This window comes from Bufo bufo, chromosome 4, assembly GCF_905171765.1.
Source record: "Bufo bufo chromosome 4, aBufBuf1.1, whole genome shotgun sequence".
In the NCBI taxonomy this organism is placed as follows: domain Eukaryota; kingdom Metazoa; phylum Chordata; class Amphibia; order Anura; family Bufonidae; genus Bufo; species Bufo bufo.
The window spans coordinates 59,441,313-59,465,734 of record NC_053392.1 but is presented as its reverse complement, the minus strand read 5'-3'; the positions used below and the strand labels follow the sequence as shown (position 1 = coordinate 59,465,734).

The following is a 24,422-nucleotide window of genomic DNA, read 5'->3' as shown; positions in this document are numbered from 1 at the left end:
TGTATCTCATTATTCTGCAGAGGAACGATCACCGCATTATCTCATACGTGTCCTATGAGGTGTAGGGATACCCGGCGACTCCGACCATGACACATCTGCCTGTATCACCACTAAATGAAAAAGAGCGGCACCACATTGAGACCCGCAAGATACAAGAAATCCAGAGGCACTTCTCTAAGCTTCGGACCTCCGGCGGGTTGGTACCTAAAGTTCTCGCAGATTTAGAACAAAAAACACCAAAAATCACAGTCAAGGGTTCAAAGTAATATTTATATCCAGATTAAATAATGAGATATTTTCATATAAAAATTAAAAAATTTGCATAGCAAATCAGAAGTAGGATATGAGGCCCTTTTAAAGGGGGTTCTCTGGGAATGATTCAAAATGGGCGCCAGCAACCGGTCCTATAATGTGAGCAGGACTGGTTTCCACCACTAGAGCTGTCTAGGGGGATGTGGGCCTCACTGCGCTGCTCTACGATAGATGGTAATGATGTGATTCTGTCTATGATATGTCATCATGGCTGAGCAGCCTGACAGGAGCACTCACCAATATGTAGTATAAGTAGGTGCCAGTCGGTAGTGAGGCCCTGCCACCTAACCCCCTAGGCAGCTCTGCAAGTGGTGGCAACCAGTGATGCTCAGATTCTAGGACACGTTTCTGGCGGGCAGCCATTTTAAATCATTCCCGGAGGACCCCTTTAAGGTCTCCTTGCTTTGCATGGTGCCCGCTTCTACTCCGGATCATCCAGCACAGCCATAGTTCCTATTCCCACCAGGTCTTCATACCTGCAACTAACAACATACAATCATGATATACCGTATAATGAACAGTCCAGTGGCAAAGTGAGAATCCCAAACATGTACACCGGTACGTTTAACCCCTCAGTGACCATTTTTTACCATTAGCACATGTGGTTTAACAACCCTAACTTTTTATTTGGTGGACTACCAAAATTAGTTTTGCAATGTGTAGTTTTTTTTATGTGACATGAGGCTTTTTACTAATATATGTTTGTTTTGTTTTTTTGGCCGAATGCACACGGCTGTGTTCTCCGCGGCCGTGAGCGGTCCGTGGTATGCCGTGCGCTCCTGCTGTCAGCAGGAATACAGGCCGGCATACCACGGACCGCTCACGGCCGTGTACAGTCAGCCTTTTACTGTATTTGGGGAAAATTGAAAAAACCTTTTGTATTTTTTTTTTTTTTTTTCAACTTTAGCCCCCTTTTCTTCAAAGGAGTTTTCCAGGAGTAGAATATTGATGAACTTTCCTCAAGAAAAATGCTTGAAAAAGGCTTTGAGCCGAAATGTTGCCGATTTTTTTACATGCTGGTTTGATGCAATAAAGACACCTTTTGGAGATGCTGACGTCGCTGATATTTTTTGGATCAATAGGTGAGGCCATCTGTTGCATTCCTGCGTTGTGCTGCTCTCAAACTAAAATTGAGACTATCCTCCGGATCAGTCTTCAATATCAGATCCATGGGGATTCGACTGCCAGCACTCCTACGATCAGCTTTAAAGCACAGCGCCGTACATTGTATAGTGGCTGTGCTTGGTATTGCAGCCCAGGCCCAGTCACTACCCTAGAGAGGCTGAAGCACTCACCAGAACACCACGTTCTCTTCAAACGCTGTAGGTACCAGGAGTCCTCTAAGGATAGGTCATCCATATTTTACTCCTGCAAAACCCCATTAGGCTACTTTCACACTTGCATTTTCCTTTCCGGTATTGAGAACAGTCATAGGACAACGCAAGAACACGGATCTAGCGCCCACTGACTTGCAATGATTTTAGTGCCGGATCCGTCTTGTTCATTTTAGAGATAATACAACCGGCTGCATTTGTTATGAACGCATCCATAATGAAAGCGTTTTTGCCGATCCGGCAAATATGCAGATGTGAAAATAGCCTTAAATATGCAAGCGGACATCAAAATAAATTATTTAAATGGATTCTCTATATAGAGTTGGTCATTTTTATTTTAATCTTTATTTGTATTTTATTATATTTTTTTTACTGATATTTTAAATGTATTTTTTGGCATCATTGAAAGAGCTCTGGTGGACATTGGCACTTTAAAAAATATATATATTTGCACTTTTCCACTATAACTGGGGCATCCAAGGTAGCCCCGGTTACAGGGGAAAACGGGCCCCTCTGGGGGCATTGTACACAGGCAGACTGGCCAGGGTCTGCTAAGACTCAGCAGCTCTGCTATGCCTGAGAACAGCCGGCGATCACCAAGTCCAGTAGAGGGATCGGCAGATCCGCTCCCTCTATTCACTGCACTCAATGAGGGAGATCTATCAAGACTGGCGCATCCATCTGCCAGTTTTCATCTCGTGAGATGCGCCAAATTAATTAAGTGGCAGATGACTCTTAAGAAGTCTCTGCCCTGCCGGACACCAGAACCTGAAGTCTACGCCAGCTACAACTTCCGCCACTTTCTGGCGAAAGTTATACTTACGGCGGTGGGCAGGGTGAAGCCCCATTTTTCTGAAGCTCAAAAAGTTGCAAATTATGGTGCACGCATGCCATGCACCATAATTGCGACTTTTTTACAACAATGGTGTAAGCGGCTTAATAAAATGTCCCTCAACGAGCGCTATGTTCCGAGAAAGGAGACGATAGAAGTGATGATAAAGTCTCAGGGTCCCTGGCGGTCACTGTTCACCAGGTGGAAGCCCAGCACATTTACGGTAGGAGAAATAATCCATGGCAAATTTGCCGCAAAATCGTAATTTTCTGTATCTAATATCTGCAGTAAGACCCATCCGGTGAACCCCGCACCCAGCACCCCTGGTCTGCAGCTTAGCTCCAGACCCCGGACTCCTTAGCTATGATCCACTACTATAGTCATACTATGGATGTACAGCCTTTTATTAAAAAGAGACTGGAAAAGACTTATGAATGCTCTGGCAGAATGACTTACCCCCCATGACGAGGATCAAAATGAACTCACTCCCACAAATCGTCTGATCTGCTCGTACGTCAGCCAGAAGACCAGTGACCAGGGAGCCTGCGCCAAACACAACACCAGGGCATTAAATCATGGACGGTACCTTACGGGATATATCAGGCAACAGCTCAATGGGGGAGATCTAGAAGTTACATACACAGTATATAGAGCACAGCGCCGTACATCTTATAGTGGCTGTTCTTGGTATTGCAGCTCACTAGCTCCACAATGGCCATGTAACCAATGGGAGTGATGTCACGGGCTTCAGCCCCTTCAAACAGCAATGATCCGATATTGATGACCTATCCTGAGGATGGGTTATTTTTATTTAATTTCCAGAAAACTCCTTTCGACAACAATTCTATATTAAGGGAACAGACCATTGTATCTGATGTAGAAGCAGCACCTGTATACATTGGAAGGTGGTGGTGGGGGGATAATGTGACATGTTCTATTATTTTGCGTAACAAAAATGGAATGCACACAGAGTAATTTCCGGTTTTTTTTGTGGACCCATTGTGTGCCCAAAAACGGAACGGACATCGCAAGAAAATAGGTTTGTGTGCATGAGCCCTAAAGCTGTATTAGAGAGCCCGATTCTGCAGACGATTGACGGGAAGGAGGCGTTGCTTCCTGGCAACCGCCTGCTCACTAGCGGAGGAGACACATTTACATGCAGTGATCGTTATGCCATTGTTCGTGATTAGACAGCACATTTAGCCGCCGGCAAGCCATGATTTTTGAGTGTGCTTAAAAATCACAACTGCCAATGAAATTGGCGGCAGTGTAAGACCGCCGGATCATTGTTAAAGAGCCGAGAATCGGCCCGTATAATACACCCTTTACTGAAGAGGTGCAGAACGTTTGTTTTTGTTTTTTTGCTCTCACAACCAAGGGACACAATAAAACTTAGAGATAGTCCCAGTGATTACATCAACTGTGTATACCATAAATGTCTTGGGTTTCCAGGAGTAAGATATTGATAATGATAGGTTTTCCGTATCGGATCAGCTGTTTGAAGAGAACGTGGTGCTCTGATGAGCACTTCCGAAGCCAGTGTCGTCATGTCCGTCGGCCACGTGGCTTATGAGACCTAATTGTGAAGAAAAAGTACTTTTATTCCATATGCGAGTGAGCAGTTAAGTGCACCAAGGGCGACTCCAAGCCACTCTGTGCACACTTGTTCCCCCTGCTAGCCCCTCCCTTTTTTTGGATTGACAGGACCAGATGAGATGACCCTACAGGAACCTGGCCCTGTCCATCAAGGAGAGGGAAAGGTTGACAGAGGAAGGAGCAAGGGTGCACAGAATGTCTTGGAACCTCCCTCGGTGCACTTAGCTGCTCATTTGCGTAATACAGGTAGTTTTTCTTCACAATAAGGCTACATGCACACGAACGTTGTTTGTTTCCGTGTCCGTTCCGTTTTTTTTTGTTTTGCGGATAGGATGCGGACCCATTCATTTCAATGGGTCCGCAAAAAATGCGGACAGCACACCGTGTGCTGTCTGCATCAGTATGTCCGTTCCGTAGCCTCGCAAAAAAAATAGAACATGTCTACTGTTGAGCAAACTTCTGTTTTAAGTTCGGCTTCCGGTTAGCGGAGAATCCCGATATGGATTCCTAATTCCGTTGGGGTCCATGGTAGCGGAATCAATAATAGCCAATTATTGATTCCGCTACCACGGACCACAACGGAATTCGGAATCCATATCGGGATTCTTCGCTAACCGGAAGCCGAACTTAAAACAGAAGTTCGCTCAACACTAAACATGTCCTATTCTTGTCAGTTTTAGGCATTGTTACAATGGATCCGCAAAAAATTTTTTATAAAACGGATGGCATACGAATGCCACTTACTGAAGTGAGAGACAACCCCTTTAAGTACACTCATTGACAAAAAAAAAAATACCGCACCCAGATAGAAATGTTGGATTGCTGACAACCTCATCCTGCCGTTATGTCTCAGGCTGATATGGAAATGATTACAGGTGTGGTCGGATTAGACACTGGGTCTTGCCACAAGAGGGAGTAAAAGTGCTTCCCCGCTCCCCTATAGAAAGGCTCTCAGAGCCTACTTTTGGGTAGTATACCTCTTTGTGTGAGATCGTTGACTGTTAGACACACCTCTACAATGCACTTCAAGACATGTTAGGGTGCATTCACACGACAGATGAAAACGGCCCTGTGACGACTGATTTCAGAACCATTGCAGTCAATGAGGCAATTCACGTGGCAGCCCTCAAAAACAGGACACGTCCTATTTTTTCCCGTTTGAACAGCCAGACGGATCCCTTTGAAAAGCTGTTTAGACAGAAGTGCTCAGCTCCCCACAGGCACTCGCTGGAACAGTCTCCACACTGAAGGCAGCAGGACCTGACGGGCCCAGTGTCACAACGTCACATGATCATGCTGGGAGCGTCAGGTCCTGCTGCCTTCACTTTGGAGACCGTGTTCTGGCGAGTGCCTATGGGGAGGTGAGTATTTTTTATATCATCTATACTGGGGGCACTAATTAAGGGAATCATTTCTCCTAGGGGCAGGATTGAGGGCCATTATTTCTCCCGGAGACAGTACTGAGGGGCTATATCGATACTGGGGGTACTATTGAGGGGCATTATACACGGCTCAAAAAAATAAAGGGAACACTTAAACAACACAATGTAACTCCAAGTCAATCACACTTCTGTGAAATCAAACTGTCCACTTAGGAAGCAACACTGAGTGACAATCAATTTCACATGCTGTTGTGCAAATGGGATAGACAACAGGTGGAAATTATAGGCAATTAGCAAGACACGCCCAATAAAGGAGTGGTTCTGCAGGTGGTGACCACAGACCACTTCTCAGTTCCTATGCTTCCTGGCTGATGTTTTGGTCACTTTTGAATGCTGGTGGTGCTTTCACTCTAGTGGTAGCATGAGACGGTCTACAACCCACACAAGTGGCTCAGGTAGTGCAGCTTATCCAGGATGGCACATCAATGCGAGCTGTGGCAAGAAGGTTTGCTGTGTCTGTCAGCGTAGTGTCCAGAGCATGGAGGCGCTACCAGGAGACAGGCCAGTACATCAGGAGACGTGGAGGAGGCCGTAGGAGGGCAACAACCCAGCAGCAGGACCGCTACCTCCGCCTTTCTGCAAGGAGGAACAGGAGGAGCACTGCCAGAGCCCTGCAAAATGACCTCCAGCAAACCACAAATGTGCATGTGTCTGCTCAAACGGTCAGAAACAGACTCCATGAGGGTGATATGAGGACCCGACGTCCACAGGTGGGGGTTGTGCTTACAGCCCAACACCGTGCAGGACGTTTGGCATTTGCCAGAGAACACCAAGATTGGCAAATTCGCCACTGGCGCCCTGTGCTCTTCACAGATGAAAGCAGGTTCACACTGAGCACATGTGACAGACGTGACAGAGTCTGGAGACGCCGTGGAGAACGTTCTGCTGCCTGCAACATCCTCCAGCATGACCGGTTTTGCATTGGGTCAGTAATGGTGTGGGGTGGCATTTCTTTGGAGGGCCGCACAGCCCTCCATGTGCTTGCCAGAGGTAGCCTGACTGCCATTAGGTACCGAGATGAGATCCTCAGACCCCTTGTGAGACCATATGCTGGTGCGGTTGGCCCTGGGTTCCTCCTAATGCAAGACAATGCTAGATCTCATGTGGCTGGAGTGTGTCAGCAGTTCCTGCAAGACGAAGGCATTGATGCTATGGACTGGCCCGCCCGTTCCCCAGACCTGAATCCAATTGAGCACATCTGGGACATCATGTCTCGCTCTATCCACCAACGTCACGTTGCACCACAGACTGTCCAGGAGTTGGCAGATGCTTTAGTCCAGGTCTGGGAGGAGATCCCTCAGGAGACCGTCCGCCACCTCATCAGGAGCATGCACAGGTGTTGTAGGGAGGTCATACAGGCACGTGGAGGCCACACACACTACTGAGCCTCATTTTGACTTGTTTTAAGGACATTACATCAAAGTTGGATCAGCCTGTAGTGTGTTTTTCCACTTTCATATTGAGTGCGACTCCAAATCCAGACCTCCATGGGTTGAAAAATTAGATTTCCATTTTTTTTATTTTTGTGTGATTTTGTTGTCAGCACATTCAACTATGTAAAGAACAAAGTATTTCAGAAGAATATTTAATTAACTCAGATCTAGGATGTGTTATTTTTGTATTCCCTTTATTTTTTTGAGCAGTGTACATACTCAGAGTACTGCAGGGGTTGGAGTAAAAAAAAAAAAAAAAAAGCCAATGAACGGATTCACAAACTGATGCAAAAGGGCCATGAAAAATTGACAGTTTATCTGTATTGTTTTTCACGTTTGTGTGAATGTAGCCTTAGCAGGATAGTCATTTTGACGAGCTGCCCGCCATATGGGGCGTTCTGACCTTGCTGTTGGGGGCAGTGGTTACGTGAGGGCATGCACACACTGCCAACAGGCTCCGGACGGTCCACACAGACCAGTAGTAGAGAGGATCTTTCGATCCGCCAACCACGAGCAGCACCGACCGTTTCATAGTCCACCATCCAGACACAGGTGGCACCTTCATTACACCCATATCTCTGCCTGGACCATTTCCAGACGCTTAACAGAAAAAGTGCTATTATTGCTGATAGACTAAATATCGATATATAAAGAACTGGTATACCTAATAATAAGTGACATTGATTACAGGAGCTGTTGAACAATAGAGTATGGTTTGAACTATGTGGACCTTTTACCCTCTTTTTATTGCTGCTATTTTTTTAGTGCTGTCTATTATCTTTTAGTGCCATTATCACTGATACTTTTATTGCTGCTCATATTGATATCCTATTGGGAGGTTTTATTGTGTGGCACCTTTTATCGATTTAGTCTGGAAATTTTTTGTTTTTTATTTCATCAATTAAAGGTTTATTTATTTATATATTTATTGACTGGTTAGTGGTCCATGTGGTCCCGGTATTGAGTGCCCCCCACAGTTCTCTTTTTATTTCGATATACATACGGGTGTGGGTGAGCCAGAGGGGTATGCACCTTTGTTCATCTCTGCATACAGAACCTGTATGCCTCCATGACCAACCGTATCTCATCTAGTATCCAGGCTAGAGGCCGTATCTCATCTAGTATCCAGGCTAGAGGCCGTATCTCATCTAGTATCCAGGCTAGAGGCCGTATCTCATCTAGTATCCAGGCTAGAGGCCGTATCTCATCTAGTATCCAGGCTAGAGGCCGTATCTCATCTCGTATCCAGGCTAGAGGCCGTATCTCATCTCGTATCCAGGCTAGAGGCCGTATCTCATCTCGTATCCAGGCTAGAGGCCGTATCTCATCTCGTATCCAGGATCTAATATTGTGATCACTTCCATCTATCATCATTACACATTCCAACAACTCCTCAGTGCGGTATTTTTTTTTGTCAACGAGTGTATTCTTACCCTTACTCCAAGTGCACACTTCATGTTCTTATTGTATACCGTGACAATGGAGAAGCATTTTAATTCAAGACTCAAGTAGTGTGAAAAAAAAAACATAAAAGAGAAATCTGGCAAATGAAGCGACTGCAAATACCAGATATTCCACAGTTCACTACAGTGCAGTTACCATTCTCATCCATGTGGGCATGAAGCCTTTATAAAGGGACATGAAGCCCTCCCCGCGCACAGCTTGAATGAAGCAATCTGTGGAAGACTTGTACAAGATCCCCCTGGAAAATACACGGACACAGCACATTACAGGAGGGACAAAAAACAAACAAACAGTCTGTCCCAGAAACCCAGTGAAAGCAGTTTCCCATTATGTCCCGGCTCGGGAGCAGCATCATGGAGCCATATGTACACGTGGGCTGGAATTGCTCTGGATTTTACCTGCGGATTTGCACATACAGGAGGATGAGATCTTACAAATCTCATCCACTCGCCCTAGAATTTATCCTCATGGAAATTTGTCACTTTTCCAATTGACTTTAAGCAAGTAACAATCTTACCCAATACCCTGCCGCTCCCATTCTGAAGCCTCCCTGGTCCTCCAGCAGTCTCAGTTTCCAAACACCCAGCAACGATATGGTGTATCAACATGTGACCCCTGCAGGCAGTAGCGGTCATATAGGTTACCATGATATCACTGCGGCAAGGTGAACAGAGACCAGCTGGGAACCAGGAAAGTGTCAGCATGGGAGTGGCAGGGGGTTGGTAAGGTGAGGGTCAGCTGATCGCACAATTTGGTGCGGATTTATCTTGGCGATTTTCCTGCAGGTGCTTGGCCGGCTTTGCTATGGAAACAACAGCAGTAAATCCGGCTTGAGAATAATAATAAAATAATAATAATAAAAAGAATAATATATAATTATATATATTATATATATATATACATATATACACACACACACACACACACACACACACACACACACTTGTGTCAGCCCTTCTACCCGGATGTTTTTTTATCTTTGCGTTTTCGTTTTTTTCCGCTCACATAGCCATAGAAGGGCTTGTTTTTTGCGGGACAAGTTGTACTTTCCAACACCACCATTTAATATTGCTTATGATATAGTATATTTTTATAGTATGGGCGGTTTCGCACATGGTGATACACGGGATGTGTATTGTTTTATTTATTTATTCTTTTATTTGGGGGGGGGGAATTAAAAAATTTTTTTACTTTTTTTTTTTTTTTTTACACTTTTTTAGTTCCAATAGGGAACTACACTGCTCAAAAAAATAAAGGGAACACTTAAACAACGCAATGTAACTCCAAGTCAATCACACTTCTGTGAAATCAAACTGTCCACTTAGGAAGCAACACTGAGTGACAATCAATTTCACATACTGTTGTGCAAATGGGATAGACAACAGGTGGAAATTATAGGCAATTAGCAAGACACGCCCAATAAAGGAGTGGTTCTGCAGGTGGTGACCACAGACCACTTCTCAGTTCCTATGCTTCCTGGCTGATGTTTTGGTCACTTTTGAATGCTGGTGGTGCTTTCACTCTAGTGGTAGCATGAGACGGTCTACAACCCACACAAGTGGCTCAGGTAGTGCAGCTTATCCAGGATGGCACTTCAATGCGAGCTGTGGCAAGAAGGTTTGCTGTGTCTGTCAGCGTAGTGTCCAGAGCATGGAGGCGCTACCAGGAGACAGGCCAGTACATCAGGAGACGTGGAGGAGGCCGTAGGAGGGCAACAACCCAGCAGCAGGACCGCTACCTCCGCCTTTGTGCAAGGAGGAACAGGAGGAGCACTGCCAGTGCCCTGCAAAATGACCTCCAGAAAACCACAAATGTGCATGTGTCTGCTCAAACGGTCAGAAACAGACTCCATGAGGGTGATATGAGGGCCCGACGTCCACAGGTAGGGGTTGTGCTTACAGCCCAACACCGTGCAGGACGTTTGGCATTTGCCAGAGAACACCAAGATTGGCAAATTTGCCACTGGCGCCCTGTGCTCTTCACAGATGAAAGCAGGTTCACACTGAGCACGTGACAGAGTCTGGAGACGCCGTGGAGAACGTTCTGCTGCCTGCAACATCCTCCAGCATGACCAGTTTGGCATTGGGTCAGTAATGGTGTGGGGTGGCATTTCTCTGGAGGGCCGCACAGCCCTCCATGTGCTCGCCAGAGGTAGCCTGACTGCCATTAGGTACCGAGATGAGATCCTCAGACCCCTTGTGAGACCATATGCTGGTGCGGTTGGCCCTGGGTTCCTCCTAATGCAAGACAATGCTAGACCTTATGTGGCTGGAGTGTGTCAGCAGTTCCTGCAAGATGAAGGCATTGATGCTATGGACTGGCCCGCCCGTTCCCCAGACCTGAATCCAATTGAGCACATCTGGGACATCATGTCTCGCTCTATCCACCAACGTCACGTTGCACCACAGACTGTCCAGGAGTTGGCAGATGCTTAGTCCAGGTCTGGGAGGAGATCCCTCAGGAGACCGTCCGCCACCTCATCAGGAGCATGCACAGGCGTTGTAGGGAGGTCATACAGGCACGTGGAGGCCACACACACTACTGAGCCTCATTTTGACTTGTTTTAAGGATATTACATCAAAGTTGGATCAGCCTGTAGTGTGTTTTTCCACTTTAATTTTGAGTGTGACTCCAAATCCAGACCTCCATGGGTTAAAAAAAAAATTTTTTTTTTTATTTTGTGTGATTTTGTGGTCAGCACATTCAACTATGTAAAGAACAAAGTATTTCAGAAGAATATTTAATTAATTCAGATCTAGGATGTGTTATTTTTGTGTTCCCTTTATTTTTTTGAGCACTGTATAACGAGCAATCATTAGATTAGTAATTCTCTCAGAAACTTCTCATAGACTTCAATGCTTTGAGAATAGCAGTTTCATATGAAGCCCTGCTACAGACTAGGGCTCCATAGGAAAGACTGTTTAGCAGCCTCCTGTCGTTCACTATGACAGGGGCTGTTGCACACAAGCTCCAGCTCCTCCGATCACCACATGGGGGAGCTGGAGCATTAACGGATGCGCACGCTTCTGGTATTTAGAGTGTTCAGATGCAGTGGTCAGGATTGACCACAGCATCTGAAGTGTTAAATGCATTACCACCGGTCACAAACATTAGCTGTGGATGTCCGCTGTATGAAACCGGTCAGCGTACTAGTACGGTGCTGGTCGGGAAAGGGGTTTTCCCAAGACTTTTTAACTGATGCCTAATCCTCTGGATAGTTCATCAGTATCTGATCGGTGGAGGGCAGACACCCAGGACCCTCGGCGAACAGCTGTTTGAGAAGGCAGCGGCACTCGTAGTAGCAACGCGGCCTTCTCGCAGCTTTCCCTAGGCCAGTGACGTCATGTTCATCGGACACGTGGCCTAGGCGCAACTGAATGGGGCTGAACGCAATACCATTCACAGCCAAGAGGAGCAGTAGGGAATATTACAATTAATTCCAAAACTGTACTACGCCATTTTATTTACCCTATCCTATGTGATTTTTGCTTCTGCTGTGAAAATCCAATTTTGGCTGAGTTCACACTTCAGTTACTTGGAAAGTTATTGGGAGCCAAAACCAGATGCGGGTCAACAACACAGAACAGGAGCAGAACTTTCCATTACACCTGGTCTCTGTGGAGGCTTCACTACGGGTTTTGGCTTACAATTACTGATGGAAAATCGCTGACCAAATAACTGAATTGTGAACTGGGCCTAAAAAGGTCCTGGGATAGTTTTCCTGTTCCCAGGTTGGTATCAGGCTGTATATACCACGTGGTATCAGTATTGGAAGCTGTATTCTTCTTCCACCTTCCTGGTTACATCTCCAAGGGTCTAGGAAGGTGAGATATTGGAGGTTCTTTGTTGGGGGCAGAGGTGGTGGTGACTGGCGCTTTCCCAAGTGATAGAATAGCCCTTCTGTAGGGTTAGTACCAGCCCTAGCTATATAGAAAAAGGATGCACTCACCGGCCATGCTTGTCTCTCGGCTGGTTCATTATCCTGGTCTTGATCACGTCAGCTGGGGTTCCTAAAGTAGCAGCTACCAGTCCTGAACATATGCTGTCCAAAAGATGAAGATCGGTGTCAGAGTTGGGCTCAGATAAATCAAATGTACAATGAATAACCTGACTGGACAATCCCTTTAAAGGCGGTCATCAGTATCTGATCAGTGGAGTTTGACAACCAGGACCACCACCGATCAGCTTTTTGAAAAGGTTGTGGTGCTCCTGGAGCGTCTCGGCCTTCTCGCAACTTGTCCTAGGACAGTGATGTCACGTTCATCGGTCAAATGGCCTAGGTGCAGCTCAGCCCCATTGAATGGAATGAAGCTGAGCTCAGGAGGCTGCAGCGTTCAACAGTGCCACAGTCTCCTCAAACAGCTGATCGGCATAAGCCCCGGGTCTTGGACCCCCACCAATTAGATACTGATGACCAATCCAGAGGACAGATCATCAGTATAAAAAAGTGGGTAAAAACCCTTTAACCGGTCACATGTCATAAGGTTCACTAACTGTACATAAAGCAAAGAAATTACCTCGAAATACTGTGACAGAAACTGTTGTCCTTGAGGCTGGTGTTCCGAAGTAGAAAGTGTTTCACTGTATCATAAGTGGTCAGATCTGAGGAGGACGAAAGCGATAAAAACAGCCAGAAAGAAGTAATTCAGGTTTTACTACGGATTAGAAAAACGGTGACAGAAACAGCAATTTCCAAAACTCTCCTAGTCTTGTATGTAGCTGGACATGCACAGCAACCTCAAACCCTGCATGTGTCAGGCAACGTCTACCTGCAAAACAAGGTTTGCAGGTCCCTTGCCCAGCTTATACCTGGGGTCTCAGAGATTTCTGTCTCATGGAGCAGCTCCACAGGAGGATCATATTACACATGTCAATATAGGTCTATGGAGAGGGGAAGGGGAAACAGTGAGCAGCAGCATGAGTGAGACGGGATTCAAAGAGACACACTAAAGAGACTCCATAGCTACATAGCTCAGCAAAAGTGCTAATTTCAGAACCAGTACCTCTCTGTAATGTCCTTCATGATCCTGAGGCTGCTTCTGAGTGAGTAAGAGAAGGTTAGGAAGCAGATTCTCCTCTACTTTGTGTGTGCAGTGAATGGCAGCTAGTCTACACCAACCATGCCTGAGAGAACTGCAAACTAGATGTTCAGCATGTACACAGGAGAACTGCTAAAAAAAATACAAGTAATATAGCGGCCAGAAATAGTATTATTCTTATGTACACACACACTATGCTAATGATTAATATAGAGTCTGTTGAAAGGTTAGTGACGCTTTAAAACTAAATAAAGACAGACCTTTTTTTCAGTTGAGCTAAGCTTATTTGTCAGTGGCCTTGGATTATTGTCCATGTTCCTGATGGCAGGCTCCTTCTCTATACAGTAGATATATGATAAATGTTTTCTGCTGGAATCCCCCATGTAAGGTGTCCCCTGTGTGCATACAAGATCCATTTACCTCCCATATTTACCAGGGCAGCTCTCTGAACGTTTGGCACCCAACCTGCCCACAGGCCACGGATTCCTCCTTTGGACACAATAGTCACAAATGCGTGATAAGCCCCTCGAACTCTGGAAACAGATACGGAAGACGGTCAGAATAGACAAACGATTCAAACTTCTAAACTACCTTCATTCCAGTTAGCATTTTATCCTGTAATATATGCCCTACAACAACGGAGGGCAGTATTATAGTAGTTATATTCTTGTACATAGGAGCAGTATTATAGTAGTTATATTCTTGTACATAGGAGCAGTATTATAGTAGTTATATTCTCATAAATAGGAGCAGTATTATAGTAGTTATATTCTTGTACATAGGAGCAGTATTATAGTAGTTATATTCTTGTACATAGGAGCAGTATTATAGTAGTTATATTCTTGTACATAGGACCAGTATTATAGTAGTTATATTCTTGTACATAGGAGGCAGTATTATAGTAGTTATATCCTTGTACATAGGAGGCAGTATTATAGTAGTTATATTCTTGTACATAGGAGGCAGTATTATAGTAGTTATATTCTTGCACATAGGAGCAGTACAATAGTAGATATATTCTTGTACATAGGAGCAGTATTATAGTAGTTATATTCTTGTACATAGGAGGCAGTATTATAGTAGTTATATCTTGTACATAGGAGGCAGTATTATAGTAGTTATATTCTTGTACATAGGAGGCAGTATTATAGTAGTTATATCTTGTACATAGGAGGCAGTATTATAGTAGTTATATCTTGTACATAGGAGCAGTATTATAGTAGTTATATCTTGTACATAGGACCAGTATTATAGTAGTTATATTCTTGTACATAGGAGGCAGTATTATAGTAGTTATATTCTCGTACATAGGAGCAGTATTATAGTAGTTATATTCTTGTACATAGGAGGCAGTATTATAGTAGTTATATTCTTGTACATAGGAGGCAGTATTATAGTAGTTATATTCTTGTACATAGGAGGCAGTATTATAGTAGTTATATTCTTGTACATAGGAGGCAGTATTATAGTAGTTATATTCTTGTACATAGGAGGCAGTATTATAGTAGTTATATTCTTGTACATAGGAGGCAGTATTATAGTAGTTATATTCTTGTACATAGGAGGCAGTATTATAGTAGTTATATTCTTGTACATAGGAGGCAGTATTATAGTAGTTATATCTTGTACATAGGAGGCAGTATTATAGTAGTTATATTCTTGTACATAGGAGGCAGTATTATAGTAGTTATATCTTGTACATAGGAGGCAGTATTATAGTAGTTATATTCTTGTACATAGGAGGCAGTATTATAGTAGTTATATTCTTGTACATAGGAGGCAGTATTATAGTAGTTATATTCTTGTACATAGGAGGCAGTATTATAGTAGTTATATTCTTGTACATAGGAGGCAGTATTATAGTAGTTATATTCTTGTACATAGGAGGCAGTATTATAGTAGTTATATTCTTGTACATAGGAGGCAGTATTATAGTAGTTATATTCTTGTACATAGGAGGCAGTATTATAGTAGTTATATTCTTGTACATAGGAGGCAGTATTATAGTAGTTATATTCTTGTACATAGGAGGCAGTATTATAGTAGTTATATTCTTGTACATAGGAGGCAGTATTATAGTAGTTATATTCTTGTACATAGGAGCAGTATTATAGTAGTTATATTCTTGTACATAGGAGGCAGTATTATAGTAGTTATATTCTTGTACATAGGAGGCAGTATTATAGTAGTTATATTCTTGTACATAGGAGCAGTATAATAGTAGATATATTCTTGTACATAGGAGCAGTATTATAGTAGTTATATCTTGTACATAGGAGCAGTATTATAGTAGTTATATCTTGTACATAGGAGCAGTATTATAGCAGTTATATTCTTGTACATAGGAGGCAGTATTACAGTAGTTATATTCTTGTACATAAGGGAAGTATTATAGTAGTTATATTGTTGTCCTTGAGAGAGGCAGTATTAAAATTATTGTCTAGTCCATAAAGCCTTTTTATAGCCTTGCCCTTTTAGCACCATTAGTTTATTCTGGCAACAGATTTTGCTTGATAGTGCACTGCTATTTCCAGGGTAAAGATATCATGAACTTTGTGCTCAATCTTTAGTGCATGATATAAACGAATCCAGAACAGATAATAAAGGGAGTCTTGCTTAAAGGGGTTATCCAACTCCTATAATGACCCCCCCAAATGCCTGGGCCCCTCATATAGGTTAGGTTATACTTAACCCGCTCCCCAGCACCTGTGTCGCTTCTGATCCCTGCACGAACCTCCCTAGCATAGCAGGTGACGCTAGGGAGGCTTGTCCCTGTCATGGCCTGCTATTGTCTGCATCCCCCCCTCCCCCCCTCCCCCCCCGTCTGTAATCCGCACAACGGGGAGATGCTTTGGCGGCCATGCAGGGATCAGAAGCAATGCAGGTGCTGGGAAGCGGGGTAAGTATAACCTATTTGAGAGGCCCAGGCATTGGGGGGGGGTCATTATAGGGGTTGGATAACCCCTTTAACATTATTCTTAACATTTTTCTATTATGGAACTTTGAATTTTTATAGTATGTATATTTAAATGTTACAATACTTCCAAAATCTGGTTGAGATAATCACTCAAACAAAATAAGGCCATTTAAAGTAAAACCCACCAGAAAATCATCATAGGGTAGTGTTTCTAAAGTTCTTTTAAATTGGTTTATAGGAGAAAACTGAGTTGGGAAAAGGCTTTCACGGACAGAGGGATCCACTTTACTGGACATGTGCATCTGGTTATATGAGACCATTCAGCTACTATGGAGCCCAACCTTGGTGGATTCCCTCACCTTTGCTACTGTGTGGCAAAAGGCCCAAAGGGCAGGGAAATGGAGTGGAACAGGAAAGGAACACCAGGCCTTATTGTCCTGGGAGAGAAAGCCCACCACCATCATGAGGGGCCCACTTTGATCTTCGTTACGAGGTCTCAAGTTGTCTATATACACCACTGATAATAAGTAGGGTTGCAAATCTGATACATGACTAAAAAGCTGCACATGACGTACAGAGCGAACCAAGAGAGGTTATATGACTCCCATCTGCCCTGTAGAGCAATCTGTAAACTGAAAAAGTGCCACGGCCTCTTCTATGTTATTTCATAGGAGGAACAAAAGGTGACAGGTCCTCCTGAATATCAGCAACTATCTGAACTCACCTGGGTGGTTTTCCTTCGAGCCTCCTTTTTCCCTCCATCTGCATCTGAACTTTTACCAGGTCTGTTGGACTAGCGAAAAATTGTCCAATAGCTCCAGCGGTCATTCCCCCCACCACGGCCTTCCTAAAATGGAAAAAAATTAATTTTTGTACTTCTGTTCATTGGGGGACACAGGCATTGACCATGGGTATAGCTGTTGCCGCTAGGAGGTTGAGACCAAGCTAATCAGTTTAGTGCAAAAGCAGTAGGAGAAGCCAGACATAAGAAAATTACATTATGTGCAAACCCAGAACCACACAGGCCCGAAAAGGTCCATAAACAAAAAAACTGGGTGGGAGCTGTCCCCTCCAATTAACAGAAGAAAAACAGATTTTACGGTAAGTACAAAAATCTAGTTTTTTCATCCGTCTCATTGGGGAACACAGGCTTGACCATGGGACGTTCCAGAGCAGTCCCTGAGGGTGGGCTTAACTACAACCCCCCTGCCAATCAGAACCGTTGTTTGCAAAACTCTACGCCCCAAAGAAGTGTCAGAAGATGCAAAGGTGCGCATTCTGTAAAACTTAGAAAAAGTATGCAAAGACGACCAGGTTGCCACCTTGCACACCTGAAGGGCCGAAGCCCCGTGATGCACCGCCGAAGAGGCTCCCACTGCCTGAGCTGAATGAGCAGTCACTTGAAAGGGCGGAGACCCAGTCCTTAACGCGGTACTCTTCCACAATAGCCAAACGAATCCATCTGGAAATGCAAGTCTTTGACGCTGTCAGCCCTCGTCTCGGCCCCTCTGGAATCACGAACAGGGAATCCGTCCGCCTGAAAGATCCCGTCTGGGACAGATAGATAAGCACTGCACGCACCAGATCCAGAGTATGGAGCGACTGTTCTCGAGGAAGAGACTGGACCGGACAAGATGAAGGAAGAATTATCTCCTCATTTAGATGGAATGTCAACACCACCTTCGCAAGAAGGACTGCACAGGGCGAAGGACCACTTTATCCCGATGAAGGATCAGGTAGGGCGAATGACATGACAGAGCCGCAAGTTCCGATACTCTACGGATAGAAGTAATTGCGACCAAAAAAGCCACCTTATAAGACCGGAAGCACAGAGACACCTGCTGCAAAGGCTCAAACGGAGAAGATTGGAGAGCGTTGAGCACTAGATTAGGCACTGGATCCAATGGAGGACGAAGGGGGGGCGCAGTATGCGCCACCCCCAACAGAAAAGTCCGAACCTCCGAAAGCGAAGCAAAATTTTGCTGAAAAAGAATGGAGAGAGCCAACACTTACCTTGAGAGAGCTGAGAGACAGCCCCAAGTCCATGCCCGACTGCAGGAAAGCCAAAAGTCATGGCAAAGAAAAACAAACGGGAGACGGCTGTCTCCGCTCGCACCAACTAAAGTAGGACTTCCAAGTCCGGTGTTAGATTCTGGAAGACAGCTTCCTGGCACGAATCATAGTTTGGACCACTGCATCTGAAAAACCCAGAGCCTTCAGTATGGCGGCTTCAACGGCCATGCCGTTAAATGTAGCGACCCTAAATTCGGGTGGAAGATCAGCCCCTGCGACAGCAAGTCCTCCCAAAGAGAAAGACGCCAAGGTTCGTCGGCAAGAAGTGTGACTAGGGATGCGTGCCACACCCTGCGCGGTCAATCTAGGGCCACGAGAACGACGAGCAGTCCCTCGGACCTGATCTTCCTGAGAAGCCGCGGAATGAGTGGAAGAGGCGGGAACACGTAAGGAAACATGAACCGACGCCACGGGATCACCAGTGCATCATATGCCAGGGCCCTGGGGTCCCTTGACCGTGCGACAAAGTCCTCGACCTTGTTGTTGAACTGTGAGGCCATGAGATCCACAACCGGCTGACCCCACCTCTCGCAGATGTCCCGAAAGACCTGCGGGTGAAGAGCCCACTCGCCGGGATCAAGACTCTCCCGGCTGAGAAAGTACGTGATCCAGTTGTCTACGCCTGGAATGTGAACTGCCGATAGCGCCGAAACCTGTTTCTCCAACCAGTTGAAAATCAGCGCCGTCTCCTCCATGACTGTCGGGCTCCAGGTGCCGCCCTGGTGATTGATGTATGCCACCGCCATGGAGTTGTCAGACTGCACCTGCACCGGACAACCCCTGAGATGGTCGGCCAAGTGTTGCAGAGAGCCGAATCGCCCTCAACTCCAGAACATTGATTGGAAGGGGGCGCTCCTCACGTGACCATAACCCCTGGACCGAGAGATTTTCCAACACTCCCCCCACAACCCCTGAGGCTTGCGTCCGTTGTTAACACCCTCCAATGGAGAGGGAGAAACTAACGCCCCAATGTCAACATCGGAGAGGCCATCCACCAACAGAGGGCCCTTCGCACTGGGGCAAGGAGACGCATTGGCCGATCCAAGGAGTCTGGGGAGCGATCCCAGCTGGACAGTATGGCTCGCTGAAGCGCTCTTGTATGGAACTGAGCATAGGGAACTGCTTCGAAGGCAGAAATCATGTGCCCCAGAGCCCGCATGCAGCGACGAATGGGAACCAGAGCTGGCCGCAACAATGAGCGAATCTGAAGATGGAGAGCGGATAGTTTTTTCGGAGGGAAGAACACGTCTGACAAGTGTCCAGTACCATGCCCAGATAAGTAAATCGCTGCGATGGATAAAGACAAGACTTATGTGTTCACGATCCATCCGAAGCGCTCCAGGGTGTCCAGGACTATGCTTAGGCTGTCTGCCATCCCTTGGAACGACGGACCCTTCACCAGGATGTCATCTAAGTAAGGGATCGCGACGATCCCCCTGGCATGGAGCCGGGCCATGACTGCTGCCAGAACCTTCGTAAAGACCCTAGGAGCCATGGCCAGGCCGAACGGGCCACAAATTGGTAGTGAAATTGACCCACTGCGAACCGGAGACTGACGCATATGGGCACGTGAAGATAAGCGTCCTCGATGTCTATCGAGGACAGGTACTCCCCCGGTTCCATGGACGCAATGACCAACGCAAAGGAAATGGTTGCGCACCTTGAGGTCCAGAACGGGACGGACCGTCCCCTCTTTTTTTGGAACCACAAAGAGACTGGAGTAAAACCCCTGAAAACGTTCTTGCACAGGAACCGGAACAATCACACCTTGCTGCAGCAGCGTGTGAATTGCCAGAAAAAAAGAATCTGCGGCTGCGGGAGAGGCCGTAGGGGACGACCGAAAAAAAACGTAACGGAGGGGAGGACTTGAAGTCCAACTTGTAGCCCTCTGCAATGACCTCCCTCACCCACGCATCTTTGACAAGAGCCAGCCAAACATGCTGAAACACATTAAGCGGACCGCCCACCCGAACGGAGGGCGCCGCGAGCCGCCTGTCATGCAGCGGAGCTCTTAGGGTTAAAGGACTTGGACCCCTGTTGACGGAAATGCCAGGAAGGCCGCAGCTTAAAAGAAAGGCTTGCGCTTCTGGCCTGTGGCTGACTTATCAGACGCTCCCTTGGGGCCGGAAAAACTCTGAAAGGGTGGGGGAAAAAAAGGCTTTCGCTTTTTTTTTTTTTACTTATTAGACCGCCCCCTGTTCTGTGGTAAATGGGTGCTCTTACCACCTGTAGCATCCAAAATGATCTCATCCAGGCGCTTACCAAAAAGTCTGCTGCCGGTAAAGGGGAGGGCCGTCAGGGTCCGCTTTGAAGCATTATCTGCTGCCCAGCAGGAGAGTCATAGGATACGGCAAATAGCCAACAACAGGGCTGACGAGCGAGCCATAAACCTGGCTGCGGCTAAAGATGCTTTACAAATATATGCACTGGCATGTGAGAGCTGCAGGGCCACAACTGCAAGTTCCCCCAAGGGGACTTCCGAGTCGAGACCCTGACGTTAATTACTTGCCCACTCTCCTATAGCCTTGCTCACCCAGGTAGAGGCAAACACCGGCTGCAGTGCTGTGCCCACTGCTTCAAAGGCAGATTTTGCAAACGCTTCCAGCTTCTTATCTTTGATATTAGAAAAAGAAGCCCCATCCGCAATTGGCAAGGTAGTATGTTTAGCCAAGCGGGAAACTGGTGGGTCCACTATAGGTGGAGCCGACCATTTCTTAGTCAAATCCTCCAGCCGGATCACCACCTTTGGTGACGCTACACCAGAAACAGAGGGGACTTTCGCTGGGGCGGCCGTGGTGATGCGCTTGCTGGCGGGAGACAGAGGTTTACAGGGACCTCTGGTCCTCCTTTTCTTCTAGAGAGCAGGAACGAGCAGGGGGTTTGGGTGGGAGTGCAGGCAGTTTTTACCCAGACTGCCTGAAGCTTCCCGCTAGAAAAAAAAAGACCAAATTAGTAAAATCAGCAGACCTGCAAAGCAGGAAGGTTTGCCTCCTACAGACACTAAGCTAAAACTGATTAGCTTGGTCCCTGCAGGAAGGGATATAGTTGAAGAGGGAGGAGCTTACACTTACACGCCGCCTCCTAGCGGCAACAGCTATACCCATGGTCAATGCCTGTGTCCCCCATTGAGACAGATGAGAAACAAACTTTCCAGTTGCACAGCATACAGTATGCATTTTTGGACAACCCCTTGTCCACTTTTAAGGTCACCCAACAAGAAGTTCATTCAAACATCAGAAACAACCCATGGACAGGTGTGGTGCTGTTTTTGGAAGAAAACCTGGACAAGCCCCTTATAAGTGGATCCTGACTACAAACAATGTTCTCCGTAGTCAGACTCCGTAGAAGCTAACCCCTTCCCAAACCCAGCCCTGAATTCTTAATGGTAAATAAGACATCTTCAATGTGCGGCTGTTCCCACTGAGGGATAGTGTGCACCCACACAGCTCTTGCCTTAATGAAGGGCAAAGTGCTCCTGAATGGATCTGCCCAATCATAAAGAGAACTGTGCGGCTGTACAGTTACAGCTGCACAGTCCTCTCTATCCCTTCCGTCCACTAATCTCTATGACTCGTTCACAGAACAGGAAGATGAACGGTTAGTGTTTAGCCTCTGTATTGTGTTTTATTGATTTTTTCATACATTTTATGTATCGAGTATTAAAAGGTATATTGATCAATACAGTTTAGGTGAATCTTTTCGTGCCGTACTAGATGAGTGTGCCCGTTATCAAAACCACTTTTAATAATATTATCACCCAATTATTCAACCAATGAACAAATACTGTATTTATAGTACTTTATGCAGTTTTTTTTTTTTATTGACTGGCTTGAGGGAGAAGCACTAGAATCGCACCTCTGGGATCTGCTCCTATTTCACGAGCATGGCTCCATTGTGAATGGCGAGCAAGTCACTGCTATGGGACTTACGAAAATAGATAAAGGCCATTTCCACATTCCCTTCAATTGGAGCAGAGCTGCAATAACCAATGCGGCCAACTACACAATGGAGAGAGATGTGCGGTTCCCCCACTGGAGCTACTAGGGGTGGGGGTGTCAGACCCTCGCTGATCAGACACTGAATATAAGAATACTGGACAACCCCTTTAGGCTACATTAGAAAACGTCCTGCCAAATAAGATAAAAAAAATTGGCTTCTGTGAAGTAAAATTCACCCAAGCCGCCAATAAGCCAGACAAGCAAATAAACAAGCAAGAGCGTAAATGCAGACTCAGCACTAAAAGAACCTAAAGTGAACCTGGTCAAAGGTGCTACCAGAGGTCCTCAGAGTGGTGAACAGCGTGACAGGAGTGACCATGGTAGGCACGAAAAATGGCATGGAAGCAGGCGAGACGGGTACAGCAAGGAAAGGTTAATTTTATTGGGGTACAATTCCTTATTTCTGGAATCAGTAGGGCCCGATCGGTTGTGAATTCTCATAGAAACCTACACAGAACTTACTTGTAAGTGTAGAGAGAAAGAAATCACACAATATGAAATGATAACGTCAGGGTTTTTGTGAAATCTCACAATCTCTCTGCCGGATTATCACAATTTCTGGATTGTCAGATGTTGGATTAAAGGAAATTGCCAGGTATAAAACCTTCAGTATCATTTTGGACTGTTTTGATGCATAGTTTGCATTGCTTTTAGGTGTATGTTTCGCGGCATGTTACACAAGCGTTTTAAAGGGGTCGTCCACGTTTTAGGACAGGTCATCAATATCAGATAAGCGGGGGTCTGATATCTGGCACAGCCGCTGATCAGCTGCTTGAAGAGAAGGCGCCGCCTTCTCTGCTCCGTTTGCTCGCCGCAGCCATTGCATCGGCGCCATTACAATTATGGCGTCCCGATTCACTTCTATGGGACGGAGAAGTCTGTTCAGCTGGACAGGACGGAGCCGTCCCGTAGAAGTAAATGGGGACGCCATACTTGTAATTACACCCGCTCACCACTGCAGTTGCTGCGGCGAGCAGGTAAACGGCTGATATTGATGACCTATCCTGAAGTTAGCGCAATTTTGTAGGTAGAGCAGCATTTCTGTACCTTACAGACAGATTCAATCGAAGAATTGGACAACTTTCATGAGCATCTCAATAGGAGCATCCCGGGATTGCAGTTCACTAGGACTGTGTCTCAGGCTGAACTGCAGTTCCTGGATGGCAGGGTTTAGGGCTCCATTCACACGTCCGCAAATGGGTCCGCATCCGTTCCGCAATTTTGCGGAATGGGTGCGGACCCATTCATTTTCTATGGAGACGGAATGGATGCGGACAGCTCACAGTGTGCTGTCAGCATCCGCATTTGCGGAGCGCGGCCCCAGTCTTCAGGTCCTCAGCTCCGCAAAAGATAGAACATGTCCTATTCTTGTCCGCAGCTTGCGGACAAGAATAGGCATTTCTATAGGGGTGCCGGGCGGGTGTGTTGCGGATCCGCAACACACCACGGACGTGTGAATGGAGCCTTATGTTGAGGAAAGATGTATTAAGACAGATCTGTATCAGAAACCGACTGACAGTATGGCAGTAATCATCCAGGCAAAATGGTGGAATCATTACCATGGAGTCAATTACTCAGAGTCAGACGGGTGGTCTCTGATGATCGGAGATTTGGCTCAAGGGTTGAAGAAATGTGTAAAAAAAAATAAAATCATGGACAGGGGGTATCCATCTAGGCTATTAACAAGGTCATGTAACAGGAGATAGCACGTTACATTCTCGACCAAAATGGCGTACAACACAGAGGATTCCGTTTGGATCCACTTTTGGTGATCATACTGAGGAAGGAATGGCATACATTACATAGGTGTGCCCACTATCCGAGAGTTTGAAGTAACTCCCTTGAAAGCTAATCTTAGGGATCGATTGGTGAAAACGGATATAGGTAGTACACAAATAGACAAGCAGCAGGTTTTAGCGCCACGTAAAAATGGCAATTTCCCCTGTTTGGGGTGTTGTAATTGCGTCAATATGATGAAAGGC

General features: G+C 45.8%; 1 protein-coding gene across 2 annotated transcripts in view; it reads right to left on the bottom strand.

The window, feature by feature from the left end:
• Positions 1-261: 261 nt before the first annotated feature.
• Positions 262-24,422, bottom strand: part of SLC25A27 (solute carrier family 25 member 27) — a 30,843-nt gene continuing 6,682 nt past the window's right edge. The window contains exons 4-10 of one of the 2 annotated variants that reach the window (XM_040427302.1): positions 17,094-17,216; positions 13,873-13,985; positions 12,931-13,015; positions 12,363-12,455; positions 8,549-8,651; positions 2,935-3,021; positions 262-788 (exon numbers count right to left, since the gene is read on the bottom strand). In XM_040427302.1, the coding sequence (XP_040283236.1) occupies positions 2,950-3,021; positions 8,549-8,651; positions 12,363-12,455; positions 12,931-13,015; positions 13,873-13,985; positions 17,094-17,216 (589 nt within the window). In that variant the 3' untranslated portion in view covers positions 262-788; positions 2,935-2,949. The remainder of the gene's footprint in view (positions 789-2,934; positions 3,022-8,548; positions 8,652-12,362; positions 12,456-12,930; positions 13,016-13,872; positions 13,986-17,093; positions 17,217-24,422) is intronic. The other variant, XM_040427304.1, reaches the window with a different exon arrangement.